Below are 17589 nucleotides of genomic sequence, written 5' to 3' on the forward strand. Positions count from 1 at the left end.
TCAAAACAGATGTTTCATTTTCAGCATTTATTTTAAGTTCTCCCCCCCCACCTCCGAAGTCCTAAGGTAAGGCTCAGTTGTGCTGCAAACCACTATTAAGGCAACTTGTGTCTCTGGAGCAAAATTTTTAAAGAGACATATGGAAGTTACAGGGGGTTTAATTTGGAGTAACTGTCCCTGAAGCAATAGTTAGGCAAAAGAAACCATTCCCACACTGGAGAAAACTCAGAATCCTACAAGATTTCAATGCGACTCGGGGGGGAAATCACTGAAGGCTTATTCTCTTGCAAATTTCTGACATTATTTTTGAGGCTTCTTAGTCACTCAGTGTAATCAAGCTGTTTAATTACATTAACCCCACTCTTTTCAGCGCACAGGACATCTTAGGTAACTGCTGCAATGAGAGTACAAACTCCTATGGTATCTAAATATACAGACAATCCAAATTATACACCAATATCTTCGTAAGATACATGCTTATTGAAAACTGAGGCGGAGGCAGAGCCAGACAATAGCAGCAGCTAAGCATTGTTGTCAGTTACACCTCATTCCCCCAGACATGTTTTAAAGAAATATGTTAAGAGTAGAAAGTTTCATTGCTCCCCAGTTGATAAACAGGTGTTTGAAGTTCCATGAAGATTTGAGATACAATCATGATTTTATTGCTCTGTTTCTATAGAAAACCAGGCTATTCCTTCCATATCCAGGCCAGGAATCAGTCACTTGATGAACGGGAGCAGCCCCAGTGCTCAATGATTTAGGGTTCCCACTTTAGGATTAAGGTAGTGTGTACTTTATACTTGGTGGTAGGTGTCCTGTGCAAATGTTAAGCTTTGTAGTTCAGTTCTGCATTCATTTTTGCGTACATGTCATAAATTGCATCCAGCATAGGAGTGGCTTTCGCTAGGAACTGGTGGATCTTCTCTAGAGTCTCCTCCTCGTTCACTTCTTTTCCTTTCTCAAGAGCCTTCAGTAAATCCGACTTGTATGGAAGAGCATAGACGGATCCCTAAGAGAGGGAGAAAGCACTTGTCATGAAACAGAGGTAGGCAGGACACCTGGTGCGCTTCAGAGTTCACACTGGTTTTTGTACAAACGGACGATAAAACGAGCCCCTATCTTGGGCTGTATGTGCCCTAGAAGCTGCATGGGCTCCGCACCTTTAAGCAACAGGCCCACAAGTCTTAAAGCTAAAGGCAGGTGCAAAACTTAGTTTCCTTCTAAATTGCCTAATTTACTTCCCCATGATAGAAGATTAAATCAGCACTATCTCCCTTGCCCCCCGCCAAGACACCCCCTCTGAGCTCACCGTAGTCCATTTTACCGACGAGCCGTCAGCCACCACAAACTTCCACTGCCTTGCCCAGGCTCCCATTAGCTCTATTAGGGCCCATCCCGCCCCACCCGAGTGGAACACTCCCAGCTCTGCACCAAAGTGAGTTCTTACAAGCGCAGCCGAGACCAACAACCTGCCACACAGAAGTTGCTGTGACAAGCGTCTACAATGGCAAACTTGGATAGCAACCCCACTGGCTACTCAGAATTGAGCATCTCCTTGGGATCAGGGATACTAGCCCAGAGCCCACAGGTCCCCTGAGGGGGTCCCAGACATAGCACCCACTGGCCAGGATTTCCAGGAGTGACTCATGACAGAGGCCCAGGGGCTGGGTTTTCAGCAGGCAGGAGCTCTGCACTCTAAGTCAGGTTCCTTTATGGTGTGTCAGCAGACTCCCAAATCCTGAGACACTTTGGAAAATGGTGTCCCCTCCCGGCCAAGCCAAGGAGAAGCAGCGGATCAGCACCCAATCCTGCACTCCTTGTGCAGGCGAGACTAACGGCATTTACAGAATGAGCATCTGGGCACCGATTCCCCGCAGCCTTCACTATGAAGCGCTGCGTCTGGAGCTAGGCCTGCCCTGTCAGTTGGGTGTCTCTCCCCCGTTCCCTTTGGAGGCAAGCACTCACTGAAAAGACCTTCTGCAGCATCCAGCCATGATATTTTTTCAGGGCTATTTCATAGGCTTTCAGTGCATTGACTCGGATGAGGTTCGGGTTTTCCTCATCCCTCTCGCCATCCGAAAGGCTCTGCAGGAGAACTTGAATGAACTTCAGGCCCCTGAGTGATTGAGAAGAGCACAGAACAGGCGTGAGAGGTTTGCACTGGACACACAGCAGTCCATCAGGCATTTCACAATTCAACTATCAGCTGTCAGCCCAAGTTATGAGAGAAACAGCATCTGCCAGCTTGGCAACTCCCTGCAAGTGTCACCCATGGTACCAGTCTCAAAACGCCTCCCCGAGGGAGGTTAACAGGCTGGGACTGTAGCAGGCCCCGATCGCTGGCCGGCCAGTCCCAGGACTCTGGATTTCTTGCACCAGGGTTTTCACATGGCCCTCTCCAGAATTTACCATTCCAGCCATGTATGCATCAGGGAACACACACGGTCTAGGCCAAACTTTTTTCTTTCTGAGGCCCCCCCCACCCTGACATACCATAAAAACTCCAGGGCCCTGGGGGGGTGAGGAGAGGGACAGAGGAGACAGGGGCAAGTTCAGGGCTCCTGGCTTCAGCCATGGGGGTTCAGCCTCAGGGCTCCAGACACTGGGAGGGGTTGCTTGGGACTCTGGGCTTCAGCCCCATGGCTCTGCTCATAGCTTTAGCCCCTGGGGGGAGAGGAGAGGAGAGGGGGGAAGGAGATGCACTGGGGCTTGGAGCTTCAGCCCTGTGGCTCCGCTCCTGGGTCCTGCCCCACTGGGGCATGGGGCTTTAGAGCCTGCAACGGGTGCCAGGGCTAGGGGCTTCAGCCCCATGGCTCTGTTGACTTTAGCCCTGCTGGAAATGCAGAGGCTCAGGGCTCCCTCTGGCTGTGCTCCCAGCTTCAGCCCTACAGGGGCTCAGGGCTCTAGACCCATGGGGGCACCAGGGCTCGGGGCTCTGTGCTTCCGCCCTGCAGTTCTGCTCCCAGCTTCAGCCCTGCAGAGGCGCTGGGGCACCAGGCTTCAGCCCACCGCGGGCGGCGAGGGGAAGGTGGGGGAGTTTGTACACGCCTCAGGGCTCCAGATTTCAAGCACTGGGTGGAGGGGTAGGGTGGTCCCAACTTCAGCCTCATGGCTTTGGCTTCACTCTTATGGGGAAGGTCAGCCTTGCTGGGGCTCTGAGCTTCAGCCGTGGGGCCCCGCAGCCCCCTGAAACCAGCTCACAGCCCCTAGGTGGGCTGTGGACCCCTGGTTAAGAACCACTGTGCTAAAACAGACTGTACACATGGAAGACAGCAGCATTGTTTTACCAGGTGACAGACATACTGGAGGGGGACAAATTAACAGCAACAGAGTTTTAACTAGGCCAGAACCAAGAAGAGCGACTCATTCTCTGTAGTGAAACCAGCATTTTGCACGTGAGTCTAGAGAGCCAGAGAGTTACAGCCACAAGTGTGCAACAGCCACAGAATCCACATTTCACCTTTTTAGCCACATTAGTGCCAGCGTTGCACCTGTTTTCGGCCACGCTGGTCCATACATTTCCTTCTCCACTTCCAAAATGTTCTTTAGCGTTTTGAACTTGGTAGGATTTGATTCATAGACTGCTCGGATTTTCTGAAATTGACCAAAGAAAAAATTTCAGAGCTCTGCCTGAAAGCAGTCTACAGCCTTAAAAACCAGCGTATCGCAATTAAAATGCACAGCGCTGACCTCTGCGCTCCCATTAGAGGCAGTTTAGCAACGCACAGCGACATTGCAGGAGGAGGAGGGAAAACGGTCTAAGTATCTATCCAAATTCAGGGTGTTTAACATTGGTAGACAGCATCACAGCTGTATACACGGGGAAGTCAGGGATGAACTAGCCAAAAAGCATGTTTGCTGGAAACCCAAATCCACAGAACCGCAGGCTCCGTCCGGGAGAGGCTCCCATTTTATGACTGCAATGTAACTAAGAATACTCCCAAGGCCTACTGGAGACATTGGCTCGGTGCTCATGCCAACTCTGGTCCTGGTATTCATTGCTCTAGGCACTGTGGGGATTTCAAGCAGAAGCAGCTAACTGAAGAGAGGCCAGCCAACGCAGAGCCAGATCCGGTGGAAAGAAACCAAAGAGCCAGTGTCCATCCTGAACTTATATAGAGGTCTTGGCAGGGGTACAAAGCAAGAAGCAACCCTGGACCAAATGCTCCTCTGCTTGAAACAGTGTTGAGAAACCCAGCGTCCCCCTCTTCTCCGTCTCCAAGTCACAGCTTGCCATTCTGACAGCTTCACAATGGAGAAATTCGCCCTATTCAAGTCTCCCCAGCACAGCACAATTAGTGACTGTAGCCTTTAGTCGTTGGAGTTTGGTGGCGTGGTGCAAGTACCACGAGAATACAGGTCTTGAAGAATCGGATCTCAGGGATACCCCTTCCTACCTTGATATTTCCAGCAAGATCTGCTTTGACTGGCGAATACACTATTGGTGTCCCAAGGCAATCTAGAAAAAAAGAAAAAAGTGAGGGCGTGTGTCAGGAAGGCCAACAGAAAGAGGCAGTTTGTGTCACAGAGCAGATCCCCGAATCAGGGCATCCAACCAGATACCTCTGAAATACAGTCCAAAGGCAACAGATCCAGAACATTTCACAGGTACAAACAAGCCAGGGTGAAACAAGCAGGAGGTATCTGCAAACAGCCGAGCTACAAAGGGGGTGTCCAGTGGATAAATAACCACACGCACTTGGGGCAAAAAAAATCACTGGCAGTTCTACTGCTTCTATCTTCACAGCACTTCGGGGACAAGCCAATTCAGCTTCAGCTCTTACTAGTCGGTACCACCAATTTACTGGGGCGGGAAGTGAGTCCTGCTTAAGATCAAAATGCTCAAGGCAGTCAGCTTGGTAATGCTGTATTGCCACATCACTTTAGACTCCCCAGTTTCATCTTCACGCTGTCTCTCGTCAGCTGTTCAGCAAGCTTACACATGTCCCAGTTTGAATGCCTTCCTTTGCTGAGGAATCTGACTTCCCAGCCCCCACTCTCTCTGGCCTTGTCCTCACTACTCAAAAGGAGCAATGTTGGCATGAGCTGTCCGGAGGGAAGAACAGCAGGGACAACAATGTACTTTAGTTTTACCACGAGGTCAACCCCAGGTGAGTGTCTAGTGCTGGCCACGCCCAGCTTACCTCACTATAAAACTGAAGTGGCATGTCTTCATTGTGCTCTTCCCTTGGGACAGCTCACACACTAGTTACCATGAGGTTAAGGCACACCAGGTTTTAGCAATCTATGGATTCGGATTACTTCCTCTTCCGTTGCTGTGAACCTTATTTTAATCAAGGCTGGTTAACTGAAGGGCAGCGGCACCAACTGTTAGTTATGTTTCCGTTACTGTGTAACATTTCTCTGACCCCTGAACAATCCTTCAGAGAAATCCTGGACCTTATTTGCATAGGACTGGCAAGGATATTTCGATCCAGCAGAGATGCTAAGGGATACAGATCCTTTACCGCTAGGTCATGGGCCTGAATTTAGATTGAGTTGAAACTGACCAGGAGTGGGGGGGTCTCACTTGGACAAGCACGCAAGGCAGAAAACCCCAGCTCCGCGGTCAGCCCCTTCCCAGCAGTGTCGGAGGCACCAGAGGCTGAATGAGATCCCACTCACCCTTCCCAGCGCTCCCATCAGGCCGGGGCAGAAGCACACTGACAATGGGAAAGAGGGAATGACGAGAGCAAGACAGAGCCAGGTCAGCATCATGGCTGCCCAGGACGCTCCTGCACTTCACTTTCATCAAATTCCCTTTATTGAAGCCTGAAGCTTTAATTCCTTGTGCTTCAGCCAGATCCCCAGAGTTACGCACAGAGATGGGGAAGGGCCCTGGCACACTTGCACGGCTAGCTCTTGAGAACATCTCACCTAAAGCGAAAAGTTACTCCAGAGGACAGCCCAGCAGAGCACCAGGGGCCAGAACCCTCATGCAGTGAGGGCCATGTGGACAGGTACCACAAGCATTTGGGAACCATTTTCACACCATCTCACTACTTTACCCAACTTGAAGGGTGTTTATGTTACTGTACTGTGACTTATGGAGTTCGAACAAAGGGTTTCCATAAAATCAGTGCATCTAATTAAAAGATACAGCAAGTCATTTATAGTGGCAGGCAATCAAGACAGCCATTATACTCTGCTTTAGTTGGGGGACTTTTGTAAAGCAAGTCTCCCACAATAGCAGACATTGTCAGGAGCACGACCACTGAGGCAGCTCCTGGAACAGGACACTAGCTATTGTCTGATGGACATTTAACTTAGCAACAGATTCCACCCGTGCAATGAGAGATGGATGTGGCCTGAGAACTGCACATCCTGACACCAGGACATGGAAAGGCAGCAGAATCAGCACTCCGGGTTTGCCACTAAAGAGCATCAACCCAGGAAATGCAACTGGGGCAATGCACGCAATATGCCCGCCCCTCAGGGGCTGGGGCCGCCTGGTACAGTGTAATCCCCACTGGCAGTGTGCCTTGGGCACCACACTCCCCACTGATTTTTCTGCATGGGGCTGGCCAGCTGCTTAGAAAAAAGTTGATGTACACATTTCATGACACCCCTGCCCCTCCCCCACCGATGGAAATACCTAACAGGCTATGGAAACCCTATGAGCCAGCAACCTGGGACCGCCAAGCCCATCCACGCTAGACAAGTGAACTGGTTAGTTGTTTCCATGGGACAAGCTCCTGAGGCACCCCACCCCCAATCCACAATACACTGATGGGAGGAGTCTGACCTAGGACATACATTACTGCAGCACCTAGAAGCCCCAGTCCATCATTGCAACAGCTGAAAAGGAGAGGACACGGGCACAGCTTTGTCATGCTATATTCAAGCTGAAAGCCAGACTTCCAAAGGAGATGGCAGCCGGGCGAGGTGCAGGGTCGGCTGGAGGGAGACGGGTCAGGAGCAGAGGCAGATCCTGAGCCTTCGGCATCAGGATAGTTGAGATCGTGCAAGTGAGCTCACCCAGAGAGTGTAGAGGGAGAAGATGGAGAGCAGAGCAGAATCCCCTCCAGGAACAGCCAGACAAGGAGGAGAACCAGGTAATAGTCAGGAAAGCTGAGGGGGGACAGGATGCCAGAAGGAACCTGGGCCCGGCAGGACCAAAGCAGCAGTGACGTCCACGGCGGGATGGGCTGAGAACGAATACCCTCCATGCAGAGATAGTGGGTTAGGTGGGCAAAGTGCTGTTTGCAAAACCTCTTCTCTGGCTCCCCACAGCCCATTCTACTTTGGGGAAAGGGCCCAGGGCTGCCCAGAAGGGAGCCATCAGACAGCCGTGGTGAGATCCCAATCAACCAAAGCAGCAGCCATCCTGGGGGGGGGGCATTGCTTTCCAACAGCCGGACATGCCCACAAGCGGTTTCTTTCTTCCCACCATTAACTTGTTATAAATTTCAATATACACATACAGCCCCCCCGATCCCTCCATAGGCAAGCTTCTCAACATATTAACCCGCTGCTACCTAATCTTTCAAGATTTGATTATACACCATATGACTCAATCGTTTGCATTACAGTTTACAATTGGTTTATAAAAACCAAACTAGTTTTAAATCTTATTCTGCCTTATTCTACATACAGAGAAACTGAAGGGGAAAACATTAGAAGAAGATAAAGAAGAGAAGCAAAATTCAGAGGAAGGGCAAGAAGCAGGGTATGCATTTAACAGAACCATTCAGATCCTTCTAGGCAATCATCCTACATCTGAGGGTCTCTGTTATGGTGTCCAATTCTTTCCATAGCAGTCTGGCTTATGTTGTCTATGCTCCAATCGCTGACTGCTTTTTGGATTCCCATGTTTGAAGCACTACTCCTTTAGCAATTATTAGTGCTCTGCTGACACAAAGGTTTTCAGATTTATTCAGCTTCCAATGAATATCCACTAGGTTTTAAACTACGTGGTTAGCTTGTAACAGCTTTATTTGATAGGAAAATGTTAATTCAGCAATTAAGCTCTGCCCAAAACCTGCGGGTGTAGAGGAGCATTCCCAGAGTTTACAGCCATAAGCTGCTTCTTGCTCCCATAAGATCTAAAAGGCACCTATTGCAGCAGCCTGTCCAAGGATACATTCAGCACAAACCCTGTCCTGTGAACACAACTGCGCTGCCTTTCACATTCCTGTTTTACCAGTTTTACCTCAGTTACTCAGACCGTTTCCTTCTGCTTTTCATCGCCCCAGAAGGCGGCATATTGACTCTTGCTGGCTGCCTGACCCTAGCAGCTTTTATGCCATTTAGTGAGGCGCCATCTTCCTATTTCATCCCAGGAAGAAATCCGGGAGAAGCTGGTGATAAAGCTGAGGGTGAGGGGGATAATCAGCCCTCTTTCCTGGTTCTGCTACACCAGACACTTGATTTGCTCACAATTTAACAGCAGAATATCCCGTGTTGAAATATCCCAATGCCATTCATTGTGGCCTAATAAAAATCAGGATTTTTAGGGCTTGTCCACACATGAGTTATTCCAGAACAGATCACACTTGAAATCCACACCCTACTTTGATCCGAATTAGCTTACAATTGTAAACAAGCCCTTAAATTACGCTGCAGATGTGTCAGTAGTTACATAAAACCATCATTACAGGGATTTGTGAAGGAGATGGCTGCTAATGGCTTCACTGTGGTTCTCTTGTGTCTATAATGCAGGTTACTCTGGATACTGCTCCCTAACACAACACTTTCTGCACTAAGGGAGTTGGGAGCTCAGTAAGGTCGCAGTGTGATAAAGACAAGCCCCTATTGCTAGGATCATCTGGCTGCCCTATGCTGTGTTTGAGGGTTGCTGGTGTGAGACAGACTGCTCCTCTCACACAGCAAAGCTGGTCTGCATTCCTGAAGGGCTGACCCAAGGAAAGGAATCCTGGGAAATGGAGAAGGCTCTTGGAGTGACAATACATGCCCATTACTTCACTTCAGGCTGAAATCTGGTCTATCAAGCTGCCCTCCCACAGCAGCATCCTAACAAAGTCCTCCCCCAGCCTGATTTGAGATAGTGCCCTAAGAACTCAACCAACCTCTAGTATTATGGAGGGACAGAAGCTATGAAGTACTATAAAGGTCACTGCACAGAAGACTGAGCTTCCAGTGACCCGGGAGTGAGGGGGAACAGGACAAGGACAGCAGTCTTTTGGTTAAAGCACCAGACTCCAATCTGGGTTCTATCCCTGGCACTGCCCCTGATTTCCCAGGTGACCTTGGTTAAATCATGGTCTTGTGTTGCTGCTCAGCTCTCTCTCTGATGTGGTTGGGCTAGCCCAGGGGGCTCTTACAGTGACCAGTTTGACTCAAGGGAGTTTGAACTGTGTGCTTCGGCAGTTTTCTCAACTCAGTAGTTTAGCCAGTTGGATGGGGTCTTTGCCAATTAACCTTCTACTGCATGAGTTGTCCAGTGATGCAACCCAACCAGTCATTGGATTACGATATGATTGAGTCAGTCAGACCGCATGTGGGATGATCCCTTTGTAAGAAGTTTTGGTTCTCACCCATGAGCACTCCCCGCAGGCCAATAGCAATGATGGGCATGCCAGCTAAAGACCTGCTTGGTACTTTGGGGAGGTTTTAATGCATCATATTTCAAACAGTCTACTGGGATGCAGCTAGGGGCCTGGTAAAGAGCGACATTTTTGTTCAACAGATCTGCTGCTCCCCTCACGTGAATTCAAAGTTACTGGTTTTCACTACAGGCAGCAAACAGTGTTAGACTCTATAACCAAACTGTTAAATTGGCTCCAGTAACAAAGCCAAATCCTGCCTTCATTCATCTGTCATAGACAACATTTATGGCGCTGCCAGAAGAAAAACAGCTTTTCCCTTGTACTCTGAGAAATGACAGCCACCGAGACGAGCATGGAGCCTCTGCTGCCCTTTCTACACCACTGCTTTGTGGCACGGGGTTTCCCTTCACACAGACTGTTCTAGACCCTCCCTGCACCAAGCTGGAGGAGGTTTTGTATGATCACAGATTCCAGGGCTGCAGGTGTAAAACAGCTCCACATTGGAAAGAGTCTCCCTCCCCAGTCAGGGTTGCCAACTTTACTACTGACCAGAGGTTCTCTCACTCAGCGAGCATCCCTGTCCATCTCTGGGCAAGGGGTTCAGCAGAGCCAGGGAGCTCAGAGGGCTTTTGTTTGGTGTTTTAGACAGATGGCATAAGAGTAACTCTTCAGCAGTATTGTAAATGGTGACATCCTACTGGGCCCTAACTCCCTCCATTGACTCCAGGAAGCTCAGACATGAGCGGAACAAGGTCATACAGTAGCATCTCTTGCTGAAATAGCCGATGATGTTCTTCCAACAGCTTTACCTAATCCACTGGCCTCCAACAGCCAGGAGGAGCTCAGCATGTTACAATGCAGTGGGACAAACAGGAGAGGCCTACAATGGAATACAGCGTGACCAAGTGGACTGAACACAGAACAAGGAGCCAGCAATGCCCAGGCACTAGCCCTGGCTCCACTACCCACTTGATGTAGACCACAGACAAGTCACTAACAATTATATACATTTAAAAGGCACCCATCACCAGAGCAGCGGAGTTCCACTTAATTTATGTTCCACATCCCAGCAGGAGAGTGAGTTTGTGTGTGTATGGGGGTGGGGGGGATGTGAGAAACCCTGGATTTGTGCTGGAAATGGCCCACCTTAATTATGCACATTGTAGGGAGAATGGTCACTTTGGATGAGCTATTACCAGCAGGAGAGTGAGTTTGTGTGTGTGGTTTTTGGGAGGGGGGTGAGAGAACCTGGATTTGTGCAGGAAATGGCCCAACTTTATTATCATGCACATTGTGTAAAGAGTTGTCACTTTGGATGGGCTATCACCAGCAGGAGAGTGAATTTGTGTGGGGGGGTGGAGGGTGAGAAAACCTGGATTTGTGCTGGAAATGGCCCACCTGATAATCACTTTAGATAAGCTATTACCAGCAGGACAGTGGGGTGGGAGGAGGTATTTTTTCATATTCTCTGTGTATATAAAGTCTGCTGCAGTTTCCACGGCATACATCCGATGAAGTGAGCTGTAGCTCACGAAAGCTCATGCTCAAATAAATTGGTTAGTCTCTAAGGTGCCACAAGTACTCCTTTTCTTTTTGCGAATACAGACTAATACGGCTGTTACTCTGAAAACATCCCAACCTGGTCAGTCAAAAGACAATTCCTGCCTCACTCAGAAGGATGCTGCCAGGATACTTCCCACCCCACAGCACTGCAGAAAGGTTAATGCTCGCTCTTGTGCTGTTACCCGCATTGTCCAAGCCATTAAAGAAAAGAGTTGTTCTTCCCCTCCTATCCAGTAGAGTCATTCACCTCCCTGCCTGTCAGTGCTTACCTAAGTCATGCTTATGCTGCCAAATCACGTAAGAGTAAATATTGGGTTGGAAGGATGGATTCATGTTACAGAGTGCAACATACCTTGCGGATTTTTCCTCTTGATCAGAACAATAGCAACAGCAATACCTAGTAACTGCCGCAGCTCACACAAGCAGTCACAACTTAGAGACCTCCTATTGTTTTGAGTGGGGCTTGGGATCGTAGTTCTTGCTCTAGATTCCCTTCACTGACAAATATTGGTAGCCTTCCAAAGACAGTCACTGTTAGCACACTGCACAAGTTCTTTTTATATACATTGCACACAAAATGACTCAAGGGTAGATGCCTCCTTCGCTTGGACACCATGCCACAAGAGAAAGCAAAGTATCACTGGTTTCAGAGTAGCAGCCGTGTTAGTCTGTATTCGCAAAAAGAAAAGGAGTACTTGTGGCACCTTAGAGACGAACCAATTTATTTGAGCATAAGCTTTCGTGAGCTACAGCTCACTGTATCGGATGCATTCAGTAGAAAATACAGTGGGGAGAATTATACACATAGAGAACATGAACAACTTCAACAAAAAAACCTTCCTATAAAAGGGCAGGGTTGGTGACAAGATTCAGTTACACTCAATTATGAAGCATGCTACTTATCCGAGAACTGGCCTGATTCCTAATATGCTGCATTCCACTTTCTTGTGCAGAGTAATTTGCAGGACAGATAGCCACACAGGAACATACCAATGCTTTTGGCTGTCAAACATTTATATTAAAACGTGTTTAATTTACTGTGACAGGACAAACCCACATGCTCAGGGAAGCAGGTAGCTTTCCTAGGAAAGTACCATCGCAACAGCTGCAGAATCTAAACTTCCATTCTAGCCCCCCGATGGTAACAATAACTCTGCAAATGCAAGCAGAAGGGAACTGATGCAGTCCTACAGATCCAAGGCCTCTGCCAAGCTACAGCAGAGTGAAAACTGAATTATTCCATCAGTTTTATTGCTGCTAGTCAGAACTCTGGGCAGCAATGAAACTAACAGAATCAAGTCAGCTTCCTCACTGCTGCTCAAAAGAGCTGTAAGTCAGTCTCCCACAAATGACAGCTCTTGACCTATTAGGGGGTTACAGGAAAGGTGTAGGTGGATTTCCTGTCACTGCCCTCCCATGTCACTCCTCACCCCATGCATGCTCTGGAAGCATTCTCCTCCCCTCCCCCGCTGCACTCACTGCTGCTGGGCCAGGGAAGTGGGATCCAGGCAGCGGCAGCACAAAGGAAGCAGCTGGAGCCAGCAAGCAGAGAGGGAGGAGCTGGCTGAGGCTGCAGAAGGGGGAAGGGCTAGGAGAGCAAGAGCAAGGGAGGACTGGGGGGAGCCAAGCAAGAGGCTTGGGGGTATAGGGAGGGGAGAGCAGGGCCCTGGAGGGCTGAGAAGAGGAGCAGCAGCAGGGGAAGACAAAATGCAGTTGGTGAGTCACCCCAGTAAAAAGTTGGGCAATGACTAACAGCTGAGGCAAGCACTGGAGATATCCACTGGGAAGGCAGATCAAAACCTGAGTTCAGGAGACAGGCAGAGTCGCTGACCCCCCTCCCCTGCAAAAGCCAGGAGGCTGGGGGAGGGTCAACACTTGCAAAGAGGAGGATGCTGGGATTCCAATGGAAGTAGCCTGAGAAGGTAGGGGGCATAGAAATTGACTGCTCACCTGGATATTGCCCTGGTCAGTATCTTTGGCTAGTAGGTTTAATCCTCTGGCTTTTAGGTGTGGGGTACAATTGCCAAACTTTGCGAGTGCCTAGGTGGGAAGGAGGGAAAGCTTTACAGAAAGTACAGTAGTGAGAAAAGGGTTGAAAACTCGGTTTAGGGAGAGAGAGATGGATGAAAGGATGAGAAAACAGTCAAAGACCATGCAAGAAGAGATGCCCCATGTCTTGTTATAGAATAGCACAGGGAAGCAGAATTCACCTCTGTGTGGGGTGAAAGAGGAAATCTTTAGAAGGCAGATGTACCCAAGGTATGAAGTTTAACTGCCATCACTGCTTGAGGATCAGCTGATCAGAGGAGGCATCTTCCAGGAATCCCTGGAAGTTAGGATCCACCATACCCAAACCTTACATGAATTCTCAATCAGGCATTCACCACAGTCCTAAAGCTTGGGCAGGATGACAGCTTGTGCCAGGTCTCTATCTCCTTTCCTGCCACAGTAATAATCATAAAGCCTGTTCTGCTTTAGCTGCAACCCTGTCCTGCAGATGTGAAGAGTGGGGTTTTACTTTAAACATCCCTGCTTAGTTGACCATGCAGCCTGCTCAGTTGAGTGCTCACTTACCAGCCAAGTCCTGAGAACTGTCCCCTTCCCCTCAGAACTGATATGCAGATTTCAGCCCAGAAAGGGAAACCATTCTTACATCCCAATCACTGAACAAGACTGATCCAGTAACTTGCCTGCTAACAGCTGCATTCTCTTCGCACTCAGCCCCATCCCCAGGTCTCACGTGGAACAGAATGTCTGTCTCAGGAAGCAGAACAACATTTCAGGTAGACTTTTTTTTTAGTCTGACCTTCTGTGTAACACAGGCCAGAGAAAGTCACCCATAAATCCTGCATCAAGCCTTGTGGCCTACTGGTTAACTCCCCTGGGGTGAGCAAGTAAACAATGTATCGTCCCATCAATGCCTGGGGAGCTTGTTTTCTAGGACATGTTTTAGACTGCCAATTCCTTGGGGACCAGGCAATGTTCTCCCATTTAAATCCATTACAGGGGGTGCTGCCAACTCAGCTGAGGCAGAATAACTGTGATGCACTTTTCCCCAAGCGCCATCAGGATATTTAATGCCAGGGCGTGGGGGGCTGTTCTTGTAAATGGAGACAGTCCAACTACAAGCCTGAGTATTATCAGTAGATTTGGGGGAGCAGGGAAAGAAGGAATATCCTAACCCCAAATCCCCCTTTCCTTGAGGGGGTAACTGAAATTATGGAAGGCTACTGATGCCCTTTCCTGGGGTCAGGCAAACACTCACTTGTCCTGTGGCTCTTCCAGATACACTTTTCTGGACACCGAGTTTCCCCTACAAAGCCCCTGTGGACCCAACACACTATGTAGCCTTAAATGCTGCCTTCAGACCCCCCTCACCTTATTCTAATGCAACTAATTCAGATTAATTTTAAAGAGGGAGACTTCTGTTTAACAGTCACCTCAGCCACCTCCCAATACATTAAGATCTGGGAGAAGTGCTGGAAAAGTTTGCCATGATCAGAGTCCGAGTTTAGAGAGAATCGTAACTTTACACCTGCCTGTGCCCCTCCTCTTAGGACATTGTAACAGAACCACAAGCCAAGTCTCCCATGCTCATGAAAACCAAACAGCCCTCCCCTCTGCCCTCCTTTTAGATCAAGGCTGTGCTGGGTTTGAGGCCAGAAACAGCAAGCAGTGCTTTAAACCCCAGAAAGGAAAAGCTTCTAACAGAAATACTGGCAGACCCATCAATACAGGACTCTCAGTGAGATTCCTAGACAAACAGACCATGGCATCTCCACACACTTAAACTGGTGACCATGTTTCGGCGCATTTGGCGGATGTAACCATGTCTTACAAGAACCCCATATGCCGTTACAGAGCTGTGTAAATTAACGCAGGGCCCCTTGAAAGGAACCCCAGTAATTTTTTTTTAAACTGATCGGTGGCAGCATTCCCCCACAAGCCGGAGAGAAAGCCTTCTCTGACAGGCTGTACTATAGAGCTGAAGTCGGGCAAGCAGTTTAGGTAATGCTAAGGGTGTGCCAAGCTTTTCTATTTTCCATAGTCCCCCTCTCTCCAGTCCACTCAGGTACAAATTCATTGCATAGCCAGACCGTACGCAGGTACAAAGACTGGTGTAGACTAGGCCTTGGCATATTATGTTTCTAAGGTGTTGACATTGTGTGTCAAGTGTTGCTCACACCCTTGTAGAGCCTTCCTGTTCAGCAATAAGCTGTAATTGGTATAAGCAGCTTTATACCAATATAACTGATCCACGCTAGGCACTGTACATCTTTAACTGGAGTACAGCCATCTCAGGGCTCGTCTATACACACAAGCTGTACTGCATTAATTACACCGTTTTCCCTAATACAACTTTCCCTCTTACATTTAAAAGGCAGCACATGAAACACCAGAGCCAGTGCACTGGCAAAGTGCTAGAAATGCCTTAACTCAGAGTTAACGAGCCAGCTGAACCCTCCCATCCACACAGAGCCTCTCCAACGAACTCCCATGGGTGTTGCTAACCCTCACACCTCTCTGGACACAGCTGCCGAGGATCTGGTACAAGGTCTCCTGACTCAGCTCCAGGCGATAAGCACAGTGTGCCAGACAGTACAGTCTGACCCTCTGTCTAACTGAGCGCATCCGAGACACCCTGGAGCATCCTGACACTACCTGAAACAGAAAATCGAGCATTGTTGAGAGGGCTGGGTACACGAGGGCACAGCGAGCAAGCGAGCTGCAGGGCAAAGACCAAGAGAAGGATCCCTGAGCTAGCAAAACTGCTGCTGTGAGAAACTGGCTCAGACTTGAGAGATATCCGGGGCAGATGCACCCTGTGGGCTATCCGCAGACAGGCCACTGGGTCGGACTCGTCCCCAAGGCAGAGCAGCAGCTGTGCTCGACATCGGTCTATCCCGGGTTGGGCTGCCAGGGCTGACCTGGGCACACATCTCCCCTCCCCGGGACAGGGGCCCAAGCGCACAGGGCGCGTTCGGGGCCGGCGTGTCCACAGCACCCCGGGGCTGGAGCAGGGTCTGTTCGGCTTCAGGCCCAGCCGCCTGGCAGGGAGCAAAGGGCTCCCCTTTCCCTGCGCCCCACCACAGAGAGCTCAGGCCCAGCGGGCGGAGGGTGAACGAGCCGCATCCCCGGCGGGGCGAGGGGGCTCAGCTTGGCTCACCAGGTACCCCCCCCCAGTGCCGGCCAGTCCCCGGGAGCCACTTCCCCCCCAACCCCCCCATTGGGGGCCACTTCCCCCCCCAGTGCCAGCCAGTCCCCGGGAGCCACTTCCCCCCCAACCCCCCCATTGGGGGCCACTTCCCCCCCCAGTGCCAGCCAGTCCCCGGGGGCCGCTTCCCCCCCCCCAGTGCCGGCCAGTCCCCGGGGGCCGCTTCCCCCCCCATTGGGGGCCACTTCCCCCCCCAGTGCCGGCCAGTCCCCGGGGGCCGCTTCCCCCCCCATTGGGGGCCACTTCCCCCCCCAGTGCCGGCCAGTCCCCGGGGGCCGCTTCCCCCCCCAACCCCCCCATTGGGGGCCGCTTCCCCCCCCACCCCCCCAGTGCCGGCCAGTCCCCGGGGGCCGCTTCCCCCCCCCCCAGTGCCGGCCAGTCCCCGGGGGCCGCTTCCCCCCCAACCCCCCCATTGGGGGCCGCTTCCCCCCCCACCCCCCCAGTGCCGGCCAGTCCCCGGGGGCCGCTTCCCCCCCCCCAGTGCCGGCCAGTCCCCGGGGGCCGCTTCCCCCCCCCCCAGTGCCGGCCAGTCCCCGGGAGCCGCTTCCCCCCCCATTGGGGGCCACTTCCCCCCCCAGTGCCGGCCAGTCCCCGGGGGCCGCTTCCCCCCCAACCCCCCCATTGGGGGCCGCTTCCCCCCCAACCCCCCCAGTGCCGGCCAGTCCCCGGGGGCCGCTTCCCCCCCTAACTCCCCCCTTGGGGGCCACTTCCCCCCCCCAGCCCCGGCCAGTCCCCGGGGGCCGCTTCCCCCCCTTGGGGGCCGCTTCCCGCCCCCAGCCCCGGCCGGCCCCTCACCGAAGAAGGGCGGCAGATGCGCCACGGCGTCCAGGAAGGGGCCGGTCTCGATCTCCCGGTCCGCCGGCACCACCCGGAACTCGTGCTCCAGCAGCAGCGCCATGGCTGGGGACGGGGCCGCCGGCTCCACGCGCCCGCCCGCCCGGGCTCGACTGAGCGCGCGGGGCGGCGCTCGCAGCAAGCGCCGCTGCAGGGCGGGGCCCAATTGCCGGGCTGTCCCGTCCCGCCCAATCCCCGGGCTACCTCCGCCCCAGCAGCCCAATCACCGGGGCCCGCCCCGCCCCCGGGGCTCCCGGACCCGCCCATTCCGGAAGTGAGCATGGGCAGAGGACGGGTTGGGCCAGCCACGCCTCCCCGGGTCCCGCGCGCCCCCTCGCGGTGACAGGGCGCGCGGCAGGCGCAGCGCATGGGCTAGCCACAGCAGCGCCAGGCGGCAGGCCTGGGCCCGGGCATGGGCCTGCGGTGTGGAGCCCGGGCCCTGGGACGTGTTATTTACCCCATTTTACT

The 17589-nt window shown here is 51.7% G+C and overlaps 1 protein-coding gene across 1 annotated transcript; it reads right to left on the reverse strand.

Moving 5' to 3' along the window:
• Positions 1–12: 12 nt before the first annotated feature.
• Positions 13–17253, reverse strand: GLTP (glycolipid transfer protein). Its single transcript, XM_073313167.1, has 5 exons — positions 17083–17253; positions 4398–4459; positions 3461–3594; positions 1966–2116; positions 13–1009 (listed from the first exon to the last, which is right to left on the reverse strand). Exons 1-5 carry the CDS (start codon positions 17183–17185, stop codon positions 827–829), a joined length of 633 nt encoding a protein of 210 aa, XP_073169268.1. The 5' UTR covers positions 17186–17253; the 3' UTR covers positions 13–826.
• Between the last annotated feature and the right edge of the window lie 336 nt (positions 17254–17589).

Source organism: Lepidochelys kempii, chromosome 15, assembly GCF_965140265.1.
Source record: "Lepidochelys kempii isolate rLepKem1 chromosome 15, rLepKem1.hap2, whole genome shotgun sequence".
Taxonomy (NCBI): Eukaryota; Metazoa; Chordata; order Testudines; family Cheloniidae; genus Lepidochelys; species Lepidochelys kempii.